The sequence below is a fragment of the Cyprinodon tularosa genome, unplaced genomic scaffold (assembly GCF_016077235.1).
Source record: "Cyprinodon tularosa strain WSP-4 unplaced genomic scaffold, ASM1607723v1 ctg197, whole genome shotgun sequence".
Classification (NCBI taxonomy): Eukaryota; Metazoa; Chordata; class Actinopteri; order Cyprinodontiformes; family Cyprinodontidae; genus Cyprinodon; species Cyprinodon tularosa.
Genome location: NW_024038720.1, coordinates 1214603 through 1233876, shown reverse-complemented (window position 1 = coordinate 1233876; position 19274 = coordinate 1214603). Strand labels below are relative to the sequence as shown.

At 36.4% G+C, this 19274-nt stretch overlaps 1 protein-coding gene across 8 annotated transcripts in view; it reads right to left on the bottom strand.

Annotated features, from left to right (window-relative positions):
* The window catches only part of tjp1a (tight junction protein 1a), a 131291-nt gene extending 112408 nt beyond the window's left edge, over nucleotides 1-18883 (bottom strand). For 4 of the 8 annotated variants that reach the window (XM_038283810.1, XM_038283812.1, XM_038283813.1 and 1 more), the window contains exon 1: nucleotides 18341-18882. In XM_038283810.1, the coding sequence (XP_038139738.1) occupies nucleotides 18341-18432 (92 nt within the window). In that variant the 5' untranslated portion in view covers nucleotides 18433-18882. Of the gene's footprint in view, nucleotides 1-18340 lie in introns of all 8 variants that reach the window. The other 4 variants (XM_038283814.1, XM_038283815.1, XM_038283817.1 and 1 more) reach the window with 2 other exon arrangements.
* Between the last annotated feature and the right edge of the window lie 391 nt (nucleotides 18884-19274).

The following is a 19274-nucleotide window of genomic DNA, read 5'->3' as shown; positions in this document are numbered from 1 at the left end:
AGCAAACGGAAAAAAAACAGATCTTAAAAGTATTAAACGTTGCAAGTATGACTTCTCACTTGCTGCCAACCTATGAATGATTTATCTTCACAGAGGCTGCAGGATTTCACAAGTACATATTAAACCTCGAAAGCTAATCAGTTAGACCCAGCCTGAGCTGTCTGAGCAGACAGAAGTAAGTTTCACTTTAACTGCCTCTGGAGAAATATGGAGCAGCCCACAAACAGGCTGGAGTGTAATCACAAAACACACCCAATTTGACCCTCATCAATACAAGCAGCAGACAATGAAAGCCTTTCAGAGACTAAAAATAAAGAAGTAACAAGAAACATTAGCCACAAACTGCAATACGCAAGAGGTGAAACTAATGAATATTACATGAGACTGTAGCCCAAAATAGAGTCTCACCCTGCTGTGCAATAAGAGATCACTGGCCAAGCTTAATATATGATCTCATCTGAAAAGAGAATCCCAGCAAAGTATCCCAGAATACCTTTTGAGAGATTATCTGAAGTAGATATACATAAAACTACATTAAAGATGAAAATGGTACAACTTTATAAAACAAGGAATGTTGACTTTTGGCTCAGACAGTAACCTTTTTAAAATATAAACTTTTTTGGTTAGAAACAGCAATGTGATTAGTGGGACAGAATACTAATGGATGAACACTAATCTTCATAGCCTCTTTCCCATTGAAATTAGCGTGTTAACCCGGCTTTTTCAAACATGGGCAAACAATTGGCATATGGCTTCCAACCATTACAAAAAAAGCTGTGTCCAACCCCCGTTGGCAAGCTGTGAGGCCGCTGTCCCGCCACCGCTACGTGATTGGTGACATCAGTGCTACAGAACAAAAGGTAAATAAGTCCTAACATCCTTTTAAGAAAGTAATAAACTATAGTGCAGAGAAATCATGATTTTTTTCCCCCTTTATGGTTAACTTAAAATAGTAAGCTTTTCGGCTGATTTCACTCTGTAGAAGACTTGTGGTAACTGTACACACAACTAATAATCCCTAAGCAGCAGAACTTTTGAAATATTCTGTAACAGCATATTAAACAGCCATTACAGAGGAAAAAAGAGTGATCTGATTGAACAGGCAGTCCTTTCATAAAATCTCATAATGTTCTTCCTATCTAACCTGACATGTAATGCTACTAGAATATTATTTTAGTATGTCGTTCAGTGCTGTTTCAGTGCTAAAATAAACTTTAAAATCCAACAGTACATGTCTATGTAAATGCTCACACACTTAATTAGCAACAATTTTCTCATGAATCTAAGGAATATCTGATGTAGGTTTTATGTCAGTGTTACTGAAAACAGGTTTTTTTAAGTAAAGGTTTAACTAATGCTACCTTAAAAGCCTGCATTAAATGTCCATTAATGAAGTAATGAAGATTAATAGAACACCTTCTTAAAAATATTATTGGCATTGGGTCTAACATACAAGTAAAGGGTTTCAATTAATCAGCATTCTCAACTGAAATAAAACAGCCCAAATATTGACCAGATTGTATGGTTAGCTGTTATGCTGCCTCACTTACTGAGGAAAGACTTATGAGGTTTGAGAGGATCCTAATGGTTTTATTTTGAACAGAATCAAATCTATTTCAAAAGAATCCTTTTAACGATGAGGCTGGTTTGATTATCATAATAGATAGATGGATGGATGGATGGATGGATGGATGGATGGATGGATGGATGGATGGATGGATGGATGGATGGATGGATGGATGGATGGATGGATGGATGGATGGATGGATCGATCGATCGATCGATCGATAGATAGATAGATAGACAGACAGACAGACAGACAGACAGACAGACAGACAGACAGACAGACAGACTTCAGCTACATGTTTGGAATCAAATTTATACAGCATAGTAAAAACAGATCCCCTTTTGTTAGAAATGAAAAAAGGAAATAATAAGTCATTAATATTGAGTAATTTAACCTACACTTATGGTTTTATATGCAGCTTGACTTTTCTTCAAAATGATTTAGAAACTACAATGGTTATTAGGGATATCTCACTACAACCTTAATGACTGAAAGGATAAGGTTGAGTTTTCTTGAATGAGACTGAGAAGTACAGACTAAACGCAAGTATGTCTCATCTAATAAAGACAGCAAAGCTGTAGGAGTCATGAACACTTACTTAAACACAGAGGTTAGTCATAAAGTTTTACCCTAGATATTCTGTCAAATCCTCAAACAAGTTCCCAACTTGATGCTTCATCTTCATCTGTTTTCTATATTGTCTCCAATACCTTGTTTAGACCAAAACAATCCTGATGGGATTTTTTTGGTGTTTATGTTTTAAAATCATAAGGTAACAGCAATACATTTAGTTATCTCCATGACCATTTTTACTAATTCATGCACTTTTTTGATTTTTTTCAAAAGAAAACCTTTTAGTCAGTCAGTATTTTCTACTTTCTATTAGACAGATGTGAAAAATTAAAGTTTTCAGGAGTGCAAAACAGTACAAACTATGTAGTACAAAAAAGACATACAAGCATGTGGAAATTTACCTCCAAGCATCTAACTTCTTTGTATATGGATAGAATTAGACAAAAGTCCCTTAAATAATGCAAAGAGACAGGGCAGAGATACATTGTCAGCATATGGCTCAGAGGATGAGCAAATCTCTTCGTAATGCCTGACCGATGCCGATGAACATGCATCATTTTGCTCATGGGTCTCCTTGAAAGTTAAGGGGCAAGCGGCAACAAGAAGAACACACATGACACATCCAACTCTGTCACAATAACCCTGCTGACATTCCCTTACTGAAAAATAAAACAATGACAGATATGTTGCAAAGCTAGCATAATCCTTTAAAAAGTTTGTGGAGGATAGAAAACAAGTAAAAACTTTTCAGGATGTGCTATGTATGACAGCTATGAAATGCAAACTGGGCATATGACATGGATTAGAACTCTCTTTAGGCCAGACAGATCAACAGATGGACAGACCAGATTAGGCGTGTAGACGTGCGTTGAACAGGGTTCGACAACGGTCACATCTCGAGAGCTTTCTCACCCCTGCTGAGAGAAGGCTCACAGGCAAGACTCAGGACAACAGACAAAAACACTAACTAAACATACTTCCCATATCTGGAAAAAACAGACATCAGCATTAAATAAGAAGAAAAGATTTAAGCATCTTTCAATAGTTTACTTTAAGACTGAAGGTCCTTAAGATTTACCCTGCTGTACTATTTATTACAGCAGGCTAAAGAAAGGGTAAAGAGTCCCTTGTAACTCAGAAAAGTCTTAAATCTGACAGACAGATCAAAAATTGCAAAGAACAAAAGCAAAAATAGGGACTTCTGTCAGTGAATTCCCTCTGTTTCCTTCTGTTTGTCAGATGGCAGTGATGGATCCCATCTCTTTTTTTCTGCTAAGCCATCGTGACAGTCAAGAGCCACAAGAGACCAAGAACGAATGACTCACAAATTTTTGAAGTCAGGACCCCTCCAAGTCTGACTGACCTGAGAGTCTAAAAGACCTCTAATGTCCTTATTACTGATACAAAGAAGTTCTTTAGGTGACTGAAAAGCATTGTGCACTAGTTGTTAGGCCATCTAAACTCAACATTGTTAGCTTCACACAGGTGACACAGGTTTTAAGGTATTCAGGAATTTACACTCTGATCTAAATTAATAGCAAAGATGTTTGTTACTGTTGTCAAATGCCACAATAGGAAATATTCAAATATAATATCTAAAGTTGGGGTCTTCAAAGTTTTTTTTGTCCGGAACCAACATGAAGAGTTCGAAGACACGGTGTACACACCCCAATGTCTGCCCCTGAGATGGAAGGGTTAGTATTAATATTTTTAAAAGCCTGTTTAGGGGTAAAGGTTTTAACATCAGACAGGGGCTAAGGTGCTGAGGATATAGATGTAACCTGTTAAGATCAAAGGATTTTCTAATGAATTTCCACCTTAAATTATACAACAAAACAAGTCAAGACTAACTCCACAGACTTCAGGTCTTAATTTAGATTAGACCTTAATTAAGATTCTTAATCTCAATTAAGGTATAGACATTTAGACCCTGTTTGCAAAAAGGAGTGCTACTGCAGGTCATTCATCTCTGCTGCAACCAGACTCTACAATGCGACAATACAAGGGCAATAACTTGTGCAATGTATAATGTGCAATTACTATTGTCCAATTACAAACCCTCTACAATGATCCTACTATAAAAAAAGCTGTCATATGTGGATGCACTGTATATACTGTATATAAAGTCAATCAATCATTGCAATCGGATGAAAACTTCTATCCTATCTCAGTATTGCTGAAGCTTAAAGTGCAACACCCTAACATCAAAGTCATAGTTAAAGTAAAACTGTAAACCTAACAAATGAAATTGCTCCAATGAACCAATCAGATGTGGATTTGGTGTCATTATAAACAACTGATTTAACATTATTTCTTAAGTACAGGGGCCATACCTGGGGCCAGGGCCAATTTTAAATATCTGTATTTTTCTCTTCTTTTTTATGCACTTGTTGTTACTGTTCACTATTTTATTTTTATATTTGTATCATGTTCGAATAAATTTCATTTCATCATCATTTCAATTTTACAGAGGCACTGGCCCCTGTCTAGATCCACCCATGAACAGCAGAGATCATATGTTCAATGTATTTATGAAAAAGCAAAATGGCCCCAATTGGTATGTTTTACGAGCCGCTAGGAACTAACAAATGCATTCTGTTTGTACTTTCAATAAGTAAGACCCAGTGTTGGCACAGTGTTAAACCACCAGGCAGGATATTTCATATATTTGAATTTTAATACTTCATGAAACTTTTTAGTGAAGTAGTACATTTCTATTTTGCTGTTTACCAATGTGCATATGGAGGTTTTAACAACAACTGCAAGCCTAGGAAATTAACAAATATTTAAGTCAAAGTTATTATGACAGTTGTAAATATCAGAATACTTCTGTATAAAGATAAATTTTGCATGAAATTGATATTGCTAGGGCCTTCCATAAACTTGAGTGTTTCCCAAATAAATATTAAGGTGAAATTAACAAACTGTTATATTTTCATAACAATGGAAACACATTTCAGCTTATATCTATTAATGCTTGTTTTGATAGTCTTAACTGGTTTGAAGATGGAAGGAAATATGATCTTAAAATGTGGTTGATGCATTCTGCCATGAGAGTCCCACAACCTTTCTAAATAAGTGTTCCTTTTTTGCTGTTGTTTTTTATAGATAAAAAGGAATCTTAAATCTAATTCCTATATATGTTTGTATGGAAAATATAATACACAGATAGCAAAACCAAATTATATTCTTAAGATGTACCATTCAATAGGTAATATTAACCAATGTCAGCGTAAGAGTTAACACAACCATTTATGTAAAAAAAAATAAAAAAAAAACTGTTCACCTTTGGGTGACTTACATTATATAGTATTAAGTCTAATAAAACATTTTTGCATATTTATTTTTATTTTCAGAGCAAAATTAAATTATTAGAATGTAATTTGTACAATTTTATTTTAGCCATTCCATAGCTAAGATGGCAGAAAATAAATAATATATTCCTAAGGGTCTTACTATTAAAATAAGCCTAAAGAGTCTTTACAGAAAGGTAAACCCAATATATATTCCTTCTGGCACAGACACCCACACATCTATCATAACATACACACAAATGATTGACCACACATACTGTATAACTCTGTCCCACAGGATGCACATGGGTGGGAGGGGGTAACAGGGTGAGCCACAAGTCAATAAACCCTGGGTAATCTGTTCCCTTTAGTGGCATAAACCATCTGAGAGGAGATTACAGTCGTACTGCCAAAGTAAGAACATGTGAGTTTCTAATGGACGGAAATACCAACAACAAAATGCAAACAACCACATAAGCATCTCATTCCCATTTTTAAAAACTGGTGAGATTAGTGTTTTCCTTTATGGACCAAAATATTTTTCTGTTGATTTAAAAAAATGAAATACTGATCATGTTTATCAACCCTGATCTACTTAGATTACTGCTGAGGAAAGCAAGGCCTTGTCAGTCTAAGTGAGGTAATGTCTCATAAATTCCCTAACTGGAATTTGCAAACTGGCTGCTGTGTCTACTGTATCTGTTTGGGGCTGAGTATGTTTCAGGGGCTGGGAATGCTGGCTTAATGCATCATTAAGCAACAAGAGCGCCAAGCTGAGTTGTAACTCGGGAGGGTTGCAGGATAGACATCTGGTAGACAAACCAGAACAATACGCCCCCGCATTAACTCCAACAAAGACTAATTATTATTTGTAGATAATCCCAAGCTAGCAAGATGTTCTCTTATTCTTTCTTAACATTGCAGAAATTCTGGAATAATTCTATTGGTTGTTTTGTCTCTTTCTGACTTTAAATTTGAAGGTAAAAACTGATTCAAAGGCTTATATGTAAAAAACACAAGTTGAGTTACCATAATAAGAACATTATTATGGCATTAACCGCTTGAGATAGATTCCAAAACACATTTAGCATCTGGTAGTTTTTTCATCACACTGTAAAGGCTATTACCTTCATTAATGTTGATGATAAGTAAGGTGGATCAAAATAAACATCTACTAAACAACAGCATCAAATAAATGTCCCATAAGGACACATTAAAACAAATGCATCTGAGAACATGTAGCTTTGTGTCCTGTAACACAAAATCCCAACTTATCTAAAGGTGAATGAACAATTAGGAGAAATGACAAATACCTAAACATGCATATGTAACAAGCACATTTTGATTTGACACTTATTGAAACCTTTAACCATGTAGTTTAATTTGTGGACTTTTGTTATGTGTTGAGATGCATGAGGAGAGGCAATTCTCATAGATGAGACCCTGAACATAAAAGCTTAGATCTAGACAATGTTAAAAAACATTATTCTGGAGAAACTCAGAATCTAGTACTATATTTAAAAATAACCATGTAGACCATTTACAAAAATAAGGGCCAGTTTGAGTTGCAGTTTATTTATATCAGATTGTAAGATAATGGTGCAGTCATTTAAAACAGGTTGCTTGTCAGATACATATTTCAGTGTCATTAGACAACTGGAGTGTATAAACAGATTTTCTTACAATATTTTTTTTGTTTTCAAGAGGTGCTTCCCGCTGCTTATACAAGATGGTACCAATGCGAGAAAAAAAGACCAAAACCTTTTGGATTAAACTAACACTGCAACAGTGAAACATAGAGGTGGCAGCATCCTTTTGTGAGAATGCTGTTTCCCTGCTGGTCAATAGCTGCTTAGAGGGAGTTATAAACTGCAAGCAAACATTTTACATGCAAAAAATATTAAAGAGAAAATTGCGGTATGAGCTGAAGTTAAACTTCTCATCAAATGGCCGATTCAAAATCGAGACATAAATTTAATCTTTGGCAAGACATTGATACATATATTCATAGGTGCCCTTTAATCAATCTGTCTGAATGTAGCAAAGACTGAAACAAATTTAAACATGAGCATTTTATTGCTACTGTAAAGTAACTTGAAACAACATCTTTTGTGAATTGGTGCAAAGTGAGTAGGGGCATATAGCCACTACTCACTCTAGAGTTGTGACTCTAGAGTTGTGAGTCTAGAGTGTTCTAACAATGGATGAACATATATACTAAAGTATAGTCTCCAAAGGACTTTTTTTAGTAAAGTTACTGTGGCCTACTATATCAGAGTGTAACAAACTTGAATTTTACATGCTTGTTTAATATTTAGCCATTTGGATAGGGTCTCGTGGCAGAAGAACCTCATATCAGACACAAATGACATTCATCAAAATGCTGTATGTCTCAGAGAGCAAAAAGCACCGATGAGGAAAAAAAAATTCTAGAAAATATTTACAACCTAAATTGTCATAGCACAATACTAACATCCTTTCCATCACAAGATCTTCCAATATTGAGCAGCCCCTGTTGGAACATGGAAAACAATGGAAAACTTCATGGGTTATGAATGCTAATATAAGGATTGGTAAGTGACAGTAAAATAAATTAAACACCATTGTCATATTGAAGTTGTCTTTTTGTTGGAGATTAATTGTTTATGATGAGAAAACACATTGATTAAGTGCAAAAAAGAAACTCCCTATTATGCCCATTTCAGAAGTAGGTTACTGTAGTAGTTAACATGCAATTCCAGTGATCTGGAATCTGAAGTCACTCTGAATAAAGACAAGGAATGTCAGTGAGTGCATTTGAAGATTCCACGAAGCACGCACTGCCGATGCACTCTGGCTCAGCTCTAACCGTTCCAATGGCTGTCAGAGGTAATACAATAATCCTGTTTTAGTAGATGCCCCCCACCCCACACAGACCCACCACCCACACACATGATGTCCCTTTGATGAGACCTCTGAACAGAAAACTGGAAAAACTAAAGTGTCACTCTGTCACATATGATACCAATGACCTAACTAATAGGAGATAACCAATAATAATAATGTGTGATTAATAACTGATTAATGCAAGTTATACAGTTATTCACATCCATGACAGGCATCCCAGACACCAGCTGGATCTCAGTTACAAACAGGCAGCGGTTCCTGAATGAAAGGCGTCCTGGACATAACCCTCCATCTGCCAGTCATGCAGCCAATCAGAACGCTCAATCAGGGGGAAGTCTTTTTCAATCCCATGACAGAGTAAAAGGTGAAGTCTAATCTCCCTATTCTACTCTCCCCCAACAACATATAAATGCACAAAGTTATTTTTTCAGTGCTCCCCTGGTCCATTGCCTAAAGTGTCCTTGTCAAAAACTGTCCTTGCAAACAGGGTTAATTATGTAATAATGTATGTGAGCCTTGTTTTATCTATTGAATGAAGAAATATACAAGACAAGTAAATTAGTACAAACAGAGTGAGCATTGTCGCTCTGGGTTACTTTCCAAATATAGTTTTTATTTAGCCTTTTTTTTTTTTTACAGGATATGCAATGTGCATGCACATTGGTGCATTTATATATATATATATTTTTTAAAATATATATATAGTAGTTAAATCTTGACATGTGCAACATCTAAAAGGATAAATACTGTGACTAGCTCTATGAGAAAAGTCATCATTCTCATTTTATTTCTGTAATTTATGTCTTATTGTACTGTCTCTACTTTGTCCTCCCGACTGTTATCTGGAAATCGATATCAGTACACCCTTGAGAGTAATGTCTCTTTTCTAAAATGCACTCAGAACAGAGAAGAACAAGGGATAAGGAGGGTTTTAAGGGAGGCTATAAATAAGGATGCACAGGAGTAAAATGTAATTTCAGCCTTATTGATGGAAAAAAGGGTTCTAAGTAAAGCTATGTCATAAATCAATACATTTCATTACGATAAATAAGTCTTGCATGAAAATATATGAGATACAGTTTTAGCCATAAATATAAGGTTTTTAGCACTAAAGTAGGGAAGCTAGAAACCTGTAAATTTAATTAGGCTGTTAATGTTTTTGTGCCTTCCCTTTTATTTGGCAACCACTCAGAGAGATCATTACCTGGTTGGTTGATGGAAAATAGGACTTCAATCCCCTCATGATAAAAGTTCCTTTAACAATAAACAGCTTTTGTTATAATGGCAATATGTAATCATGGCAATTCGTCAAAAAAATAAAATACAATAAAAACTAATCTACTAATGGTATATTAAAGGTAAAGCAATTTGAAAAAAAGTATCAAGACAATTCAAAATATTTCACATAAACAAAAGATATAAGGAAAAGAAATAAGTACATTGCAGTAGTATAACATGAAAAACTAATAATAACACTAAACATAAAAAAACAGAATAGTTAAAGCGACATAAAAATTTTTAAAATATTATTTACGATTCACATACTACGTTGGAAAAACAGCGTAAATAGCAGCAGTTAAAGAAAGTAAAATAACAAACTTAATGTAATAATGTTTAAAAAGCACAATCAAAGGCAACTCAACAAATGGGTTTTATCCTTGATTTAAAGCAACTTAGGGTTTCAGCAATTTTATAGCTTTCTGGGAGTTTATTCCAGATTACGGGAGCATAAATACTACAAGCTGCTTTCGTTTGGTTCTTGTTCTTGGTATCTGGAGTAGACTTGAGCCAGAAGACCTGAGATGTCTGGGCAGCTATTACACTGATGAGTCTGTAAGAAATTTTGGTGGCAAGCCATTCAGGGATTAATAGGCCCACAGAAGAATTTCATAGATTATTCTTTGACATATGGGGAGCTATACACCTTGGCAAGGTCAGTCTCTGTACTGTGGTGAGCACAGAGTAAAAGGCAGAAATTAGTTCCAGGCATTTGTATTTCCACCTCAACAACACAAACCAGGGAATAATCGGCTGGTTAAGTGAAGACGATAAAGGAAAAGTAGACTGTTTTTCTCTCTGGACCTGAATTATCACCATCTGGTGATAAGAACAGAAGCCTGACTGGAGGTAATCAAAGCAGCTGTTTATTGTTAAGACGAGTGCTAGTGGGTGGTATGCAAAGGTATGCAACACCATTACTTCTAAAGATTACCTAGATATGTACCAGGACTACATGATCAAGCTAGCATTAGAACATGTAACGGAAAACCTGATGCTTAAAAAAACCATGTGACATATTTTAGGACAAAAAATAAGGTTAAAGTAAGATAATGTGCAGTACTAAGCATTTGGGGGCCCAGAGCACAAAAAATGTGTACAGTAAACGATGAACAATAATACAGTAAATGGAGTATATGGAGGTTCCAAAAAAAAAAACGATCCACTGAACTTTGTTTCCAAGTTTGAAGAGCTCTTCAAACTTGGAAACAAAGTCCAGTGGATTGTTTTTTTAAACTTTTTTGGAATGACTATGACCTGAATAATTGAGAATCTTCACCAGCATAAATGGGGGTCAATACTTTTTTAAACTCTAAAATGGCCTATTGTTTGTTTTGAATTTTGCACCCCCAATGGTGCATATACTTCCACACAATATAACTGTGGTTCACATATCAAGGATGTAAATTAACTAGGAAAATGGGTTTTAAGAAGGATACAAAAAGGAAATAGGAAATACAACATTGGGGAGTGTAATACAGAACTAGGACCTTCTTTCTGGAGAGCTATTAGAAAAAAAAACTAATTTGCACGGGATCAGAACTATCTGTGGTCCCAATGTAAAAAAAAAATAAAAAATCACTCCCCAAGGTCTGCTTTATATGTGCCGCATTCACATGTAATAACAAAGCCTGAGATGTTAATCTGCTATATTAATTCTTACTGCATAGCGTAAAGCATGATGCAATCCACCATGCACATCTGATATTGCTCTTTCTCTGAGAGAAGTCCTAAGCGTAGCACTTTCTCATGTCTTTTTTTCTTTTGCATTTATAATTTTTCAAGCTTTTCATTTATTAAAAGACATTTATTGTTGTTTCTGTAGCAGATAACTATAGCTATACAAATACATATTTTTTAAGTTATCCTATTGGTTCTAACCTGGTTCAGGTGGGTTTATTCTCATTTCAATCTGCAATGTGTTTGTTGGCTAAGTTATTAAGCTGGCTGTGGGCTGAACTGTTTAGTTTACATACCCACTTTTAACTCATCCTTCCTTCAGATTCAAATGCTAACAAGTAGCTTAATCTAAGTTTTCTGTAATTTTTGCTAAGAGATAAAAAGTTAAAAGTTAAAGAATGCAAGCAAACAGGAAGCGTCAGGGCAAGCGAAGAGGTGTAAGTAGAATATATGTAGCAGATACTCTATTCATCGGTCCATAGTAGGGTATTACAGGGACACTTTGTGGCTCATTCTAGTGTATTCCCAGGTATTCACTTGATTTGAGAAAGTTATTTTCTTCTTTTTGTTTTCCTTCTTAAACTCTTAGACGGTTGTGGTAAATGGCTCCTCACTCTGACAGGTTCTCATGGATATTTCAGTCTGTTAAAAGAGGGTTCTTCTCTCCATTGTATCATGTGCAGGTTCTGATAAGGGGTTGCTGTAAAATTAATGGCTAAATGCGATCAGTTGTCTGAAACATACAAAGAGAAGTGCATGGAATGCCTCCTGATCAGGTGCCCAAAATATCTCAGGTTACTGCTTTCTATATAGGGGAGCAGTGGCAATACTACACGCTCCCTCAGGGTAACAGAGAAACAAACTTTTTCCAGTTATGCCTGGCCTGTCTGTTGAACTACCACCACTATAATTTCGCACTTGGCATTTGCTAATTTTTATGAAGATGTAACTTGCTGCATACTTATAGAAAAGATACACTTTTTTGTTGTCCATAAAGAGCTTCATTTTGTCTTTGGGATCCTCAAACTAGTCTGAAATGTAACGAAAGCTATTGTGTTCTTTATGGATAGCAGTGGATTTCATCTGTGACTCTCCCTTAAGCTTGGTTTATGCTTGACAATGCTTCCCTGCCCAACTGCGTGCATCTAGGAGAATTTGTAACAGATCAGCATAGAAATCGGGAGGGGTGGTTTGGCAGAACAATTCCAGTTGCTGGGGGCCAGTATTCTGCAACTTGTACATCCATCCTTGGGCTAACACACCTGAATCAAATGGCTGAGTTACCTACTCAGTATGCAGTCAGTTCCTCCAGGGTTCTCTCAATCATCTAATAACTTGAATCTGGTGTGTTGAACCAAAGGCACATCTAAAAGTTGCAGGATACCGGTAGCCTAGTAAACTAGCCTCACCCGCTTCGGCCAAAAGCATTTTTGCCTGCGAGTTTGCTCTAGCCTCAATCAATGCCCCAGACTCTAGAACTGGCTGGCCAATCAGAACGAAGAGATGTGTTTTGAATTTCTGGATGCAAAGGGCGTAACTACAAAGCTGAGCGACGCTGGAGAAAGCAAAACAAGGAAGATGGCAACAACTCTTGAACAGTTCTCGTTTGACTCAGCTTTGGAATCAGTTTTGGAAGGATTAGAGTTTGGGGTTTACGTTGAAACGTGAGCAGGAAGAGGCTCTACGCTCATTCATTTTTAAGAAGAATGTATTCGCTGTTTTACCGACAGGATGTTTGTTTACACTCCCCCACCAGCTCATTGGTCAGAGCGTTTACACTCCCCCACCAGCTCATTGGTCAGAGCGTTGGCCAATAGGCACAGACATGGTTTGAAAAACAACGGGTTGTTCTCATCAACAATCTTCCGATGTCTCATTCATCGGGGCCAGACCAAATTACACATTTAATCTCACATTTAGTCTGGTTCATCAGCCTAGGATACTGGCCCTCAGGAACTGGAATTGGCCACCCCTGGAGTAGGCCTATAAATGCTGCAGCCCATCAAACGTCTGTGAAGTGGGGTGCAATGTTGTGAGAAATTGTAGCTGTCCAATAGGTTCCACTTGCGTAATTTCCCAACTCTACATGTTACACAGTGATTAAGGGTCTTGGTGTGGCAAGTGAGCAGTGACAGAACCAGAACATTTCATAGGGGTGTCCAGCCAGGGGCCAATGTGCACTGGGGGGGGGGCGGCCTAAAACAGTTCAATGGAAAGTGCCAGAAGCACGGACAATTTACACTGTTCCAGGCAGAACATTTTTTTTCATGCTTGCTAATAATTATATTTGCATATATTATAAGATACTGTCTAAACTGATAATTTGGTTCTGTGTAATATACACAGTGAATAGATTTAATCAGTGTTATGTGCTTCGGGCACATTATTATTTCTTTTGTTTATTTCTTTCCCTTGTTGTTTTTTTTTACTTTTGTTGAAGGATCCTTTGTTAGAATTTTGGAGTTTGGATTATTTCTTTTGACATTTAATTACGTTAATTTGGGGCATTGTGGCCCGCCTATAAATAGGCCGGCGTTCAGAATGTGGGAGGCCGCCCCACCCCGCCCTGCTGAGACGCCGCTTTTCCTCTCGCTCCTGATTTCGACCCGTGGTAGCGGGCTGAAACTGAGACTCGAGGCTGCCATGTGGTAATTCTTGTTTTTTTTTTTTGTTGTTTGCCGATTTTGGCCTGGTGGGACCGGTGGTCCTGTTTTCGATCTTTTCTTTAATGTAGGTTTTTTCCCTTTTTTCTTTTTTTTGCTTAGTCCGGCTTCAGCAGAGGCTTCGACGGCCCTGTGTAGGGTTGGCCCTCGGCTGTGCCGTTTTGTTCTTTTTGGCCGGCTCACCAGGTCCACCTTTCTGTTAATACTTTTTGGAAGTTTTTTTTTTCTCTTTTCTCGTTTTTTCGATTCTTTTTTTATGGGACACGGGATTTGAGGGCCAACTGACTATTTTTTTGCTTTTTCCCTCTTAGGAAAGATCAGAAAAGTGGAGAACTTGAAAATAAAAATTGATTGAACCCTCATCTTCTTTTGTCTCGTGTCCTTAAATATGTTGTGTCTTGTGTGGACGTAACAATCAGTGATCTCTAATTACACAAAGACTCCTAGATTAGATGTTTCATCTGCATTTTGCACCATATTATTTTTGCACTGCGTTGAACTTTTTCACATTAATGCCTTTTTGCACCATTATCTAAACAGTTTTCTTTTTATCCTTCATTGTTACATTCTGATCACGGCTGCACTTTATATTGGTAATGTTTATCTTACTCCAACTGCAATCTCATTACATTGTTGTAAGCTGTTTGCAACCAAATTTAATTTTGTATACACTCTGTGCATACAAAATGACAACAACGTTTGTCTAACTCTAGATGCAGACACATAAACCTCCTTTTTCTACAAAATGCATAAGAAAACAGTTCTGAAAAGAGCATGAAATCTTCATTTATCAATTTAAGGTTAGTTTATTGATGTGGATAATTAATACCTTTATTTTTGTTTTGTAAGTTTATGATCAATATACTAATGAAATATCAACTACAAAAAATTGCTTTCAAAACCAGCTTTAACATGCTTTTCTCATTGACACTGTGGAATGGAAATGTCACACAATCTTATGTGGCAAGCTGCATAACCTCTATACTGTATATTTGATAACTGTCAAATACAACCAGGAAGACCAGCATCATAACCTTCTCAGTATATTGGAAATAAGTTAATAAAGTAAAAAAAAAGATTGGAAACTGCTGTGAAAACTATTATTTTTATTTACGATGTTTAAATGACATTTAACAGCAAATTCACAGAACTCAGAAATACAGTATTTTTTATCACAAAAATGATACACTACTTTTCAGAGGAACAACCTTTGATGGCCCTCCTTCATTGTCTGGTTTTGTCTCAAACTGCATCTCCTGCTGCACTTCTACTGAAGCAAGATGTGACTGTTCTCTTCATTTTAGTTGAAAAGAAAGTAAAAAAAAAAAAACATAAAATTATAAGCAGACATTTCACAGGGATTCATTTAAAAAACTTCTAAAAATTCTTCACAGCAGTGACACAATAAATCAGCTATTATGGAAAACACCATAAACAAAAACAGGATAAATGTTTCTAGCTTAAGGGATAATCTCTCCTAAGAGAAACAGGTGGATAAATAGTTTCATTCCAGCTAACTCAGAGGCTAGTTATAAGTAAAGACAATGAGCAGAAGTAACACATTAATAAACAGTGTTTTGTCCTTTTGTTACCCAGCAAACAATGCCTTTTTTATTCTAAATTAACAGAACATTTTAAATATGCTGAATAAAAACTCCCTTCTTGACTTACCTCTGAGTCTGAGCTCCTCTGCAGCACGGGCAAATATGAGAGATCATGTGCTTTGCTCCACAAAGTCCTTCAGTAGTTGCCGCCTCTACTAATCTTCCAAATGTGAATCAAAGCTATTTCTTCTACAGTTGTTAGTGGTTATTATTTTATTAAAGAGTATCACTGTCTTCATCCTCTCTTTTAGAGAACTGCCAGTTCTCAAAAAAAGAAGATAAACGACAACGATGAGTTGTTGCTCACATTCATAAGGGAATAACAAATTGTCCGGCATTGGTGGCCACACGGTTGTCCAAAGATTGGTCCACCCGTGGTCAACCCGTAGCTCCACCCCTGCTAGTGAACTTTAACTGAGCATTGAAAAAATATAGTTTATTAGAGCAAAGTAAGGTAAATAATTTTTTATTCTTTTGGAGGTGGAAAATAATATGCTTTAAATAAGCTACATTAAATATCATGTCATTTGCCCTAAGCATATCCAGTATCAGGGATTGTAGTGTTTGTGTTCTCCTGACAGGTTCAGTTGAGCTAAGCTACTGCTGGCAGCACAAACCTGAGAACAATCAGGCTCATTACGAGGGGCATAAAAAGAGCTGCCAATCACTCACTACTTGTATGTCAACATTTGTGGCACCTTTAGCCTATGTCAAATGCAATGTTACTCTGGTCTTAGCCGGTCTAAACCTGGTTGTGTTCTCTTTGCTTTTAAAGAATTTGTTACCACAGTCAAAATTTGGACAAAAACAAACATTGCTGTAAGTTAATATATAAAGTTAGGATGTTAACCTTAAAATAGTGACCTGTTTCAACATAAGAACATTAAAAAAATCTGACTCTGCAGATTACTATAGAATATATTCAGATTGATAAACAGCTCTTCTTTATATCTAAAATCTAAAGTTACCACATTTTGCCAGCATGTCTGCCAGTAGTAGTAAAAACTGTTTTCAAAAGAACACATAAAAAATAAAAATTACATGCAAATTATTTCAAAAGTTTATTTGGATCAATAGTATGATATTCTGAATCTTGTTTCTTTAGTAAAGTGCTAAGATGACTATCGTTGGGAATTTACTTCATAACTGCAACCAACTGAAAAAGGTAAAAATCAAGTAGATTTATACAGTAATATCCAATCAAAGTTTTCACAACATAGAAAAATAAAATCCAATATATTTCTCTCAGTAATCAAAAAAATGTGGAGATATTGCAACAAAACTAGCCACAAATTTAGGGATCGTAAAATAAAAGGCGACATTTGTTACTTAAAAAGCTACATTAATAAAGCTTGATTTCTGTTAGAAAATGTAGACTGATTGACAGACAAATAGTAAAAGGAATCAAGAGTCTCTCGACAAAGCTATTTTTAAAAACTTGAACAAAGAAGTAATAATAGATAAGAGAGACAGAACAACTGATAGAACAACTGATATATTTAGATACAGAAAAAAAAACATGTGGATATACAAATAACTGGTCTACAGGCAGCCAATCAGAGAATACCACTAGCATTGCTTCAACATCACCGTGGTTCAAGCAGGCAGCTTCTGAAGTGATTATTTATTTAAAGTTTACAAAAGAGGAACCCTTGTGAAAAATTCTGCACTAAAACTGTTTGGTTTAAAAGCTGTGATGATTTATGAGTAAAAAGAAAGAGCGTCAGAAGGTCCTGCAGGAGCGACAATGAAGGATACAATAAATAAACACAATTGGAAGAGAAACCTGACATCAACAGAAAGACTAGCCTAGATTAGATGTTTCATCTGCATTTTGCACCATATTTATTTTTGCACTGCGCTGAACTTTTTCATATTAATGCCTTTGTGCATCCTTATTTAACCTGGTTTCGTTTTCTCCTTCATTGTTACATTCTGATCACAGCTGCACTTTATATTGGTAATGTTTATCTTACTCCAACTGCAATCTCATGACACTGTTATAAACTGTATGTTACAAAATTTAATTTTGCATACACTCTGTGCATACCAAATGAGAATAAAGTTTGTCTAATTCTAGATGCAGAAACATAACCCTCCCTTTTTCTACAAAATGCATAAGAAAACAGTTGCATGAAATCTTCATTTATCAATTTAAGGTTAGTTTATTGATGTCGATAATTAATACCTTTATTTTTGTTTTAAGTTTAAGATTAATATACTAATGAAGTGTCAAATATAAAAAAAATCTGCTTTCAAAACCAGCTTTAACATGCTTTTCTTATTGACACTGTGGAATGAAAAAGTCACACAATCTAATGTAGTAAGCTGCACAACCTTTATACAGTATATGTGATAACTGTCAAATACAACTAGGAAGATAACCTTCATAACCTTCTCAGTATATTGGAAATAAAGTAAAAATAAAAAAAGATTGGAAACATCAGAGAATATCACTAGCATCGCTTCTGAAGTGATGAAAGCTGTTAATTATTTTTTCCTTCCCGGTGTTATTTAAAGTTTAAAAAAGAGGAACCCTTGTGAAAAACTCCACACTGTGATGATTTATGAGTAAAAAGGAGCGTCAGAAGGACAGTGAATGATACAATAAATAAACACAATCGGAAGAGAAACCTGACATCAACGGAAAGACAATAACTATAAATTGGGAACCTATTTTAATGCAAATTGCTTCATATTAAAGCATTTGTGCCACTTTTACGCGATCAGGTCAACAGACGCTCCTATCCAGAGGCGCGCCTCCCTCCCTCCTCCGTCTCCTCTCTGCGTACTCACCACAGCTGTCTCTTGGTGGGGAGGCAGTCTTTGTTGGATGCTGTCACTCCCATGGCCATCTGCATCACCGTTATATATTTCTGGTACTTCATTTCTCCTCTGTTTTCTACCACTGCTCACACGGCTGTAACTCTTCTCTTACTTCTAGGAATCCGTGCGCCACAGAAGCGGCACAGGTGAGCGTGCATTCAAACGTCTGTTCTTTTCCACTCGCGTCCACGGCATAAAAAACGCCATTTCCACGCCGACAGGTCGGCTGGTTCACGGGAGAGGGGTGTGTGGGAAGGTTCCCCGAGGAGCTCAACGAAAGGTGCCGCGCCGCTGCGACCCGCGTCTGCGCTGGCTCTCTAATCTCATTAGAGCTCGGAATAGATTGGCTTAATCCATTCAAATTTAGTCAGGACGGGGTCATTGTTGTGGGTCGCCTCGTGGAGAGGCAACTTTTTTTTTCTTTCTATCTTTTTCTAATGTTCTCAGCTGTTAAACTCCGGTCAACACGTGTGGAAAAGGAGCCGGAGACAAGAGGATGCAGGCGCGACAGCAGCCAAACGTCTGCCAGGGAAGGAGGAGAGAGCGCGCGTGTTCAGCTGGAGAGGGAGAGGGGAGGGGGGATGACAGAGGAGGAGGAGACATGACTCTATGTAGAGGCTTTAACAAGGGGAAACCCAACTGATGTTGTTAAGCACAACAGCCAAAAAGTATTATGAATTTAGATGATGGACCCACATAAAATAGGCCATATTGCAGAGGTGACAGCAAATAGATGCATGATTTAAAATGTTTTTTTTAAATAAACATCTAAAAAAAATTTCATTTTTCACATTTTTTCTATACCATCTTCCCATCTAGAGACTGAACTCTTTTGTTCATTGGATGCAGAGTTTCTTTGAGCATCGATTTGGAGCTCCTGGTACAGTTTTGCATTTGCATTGAG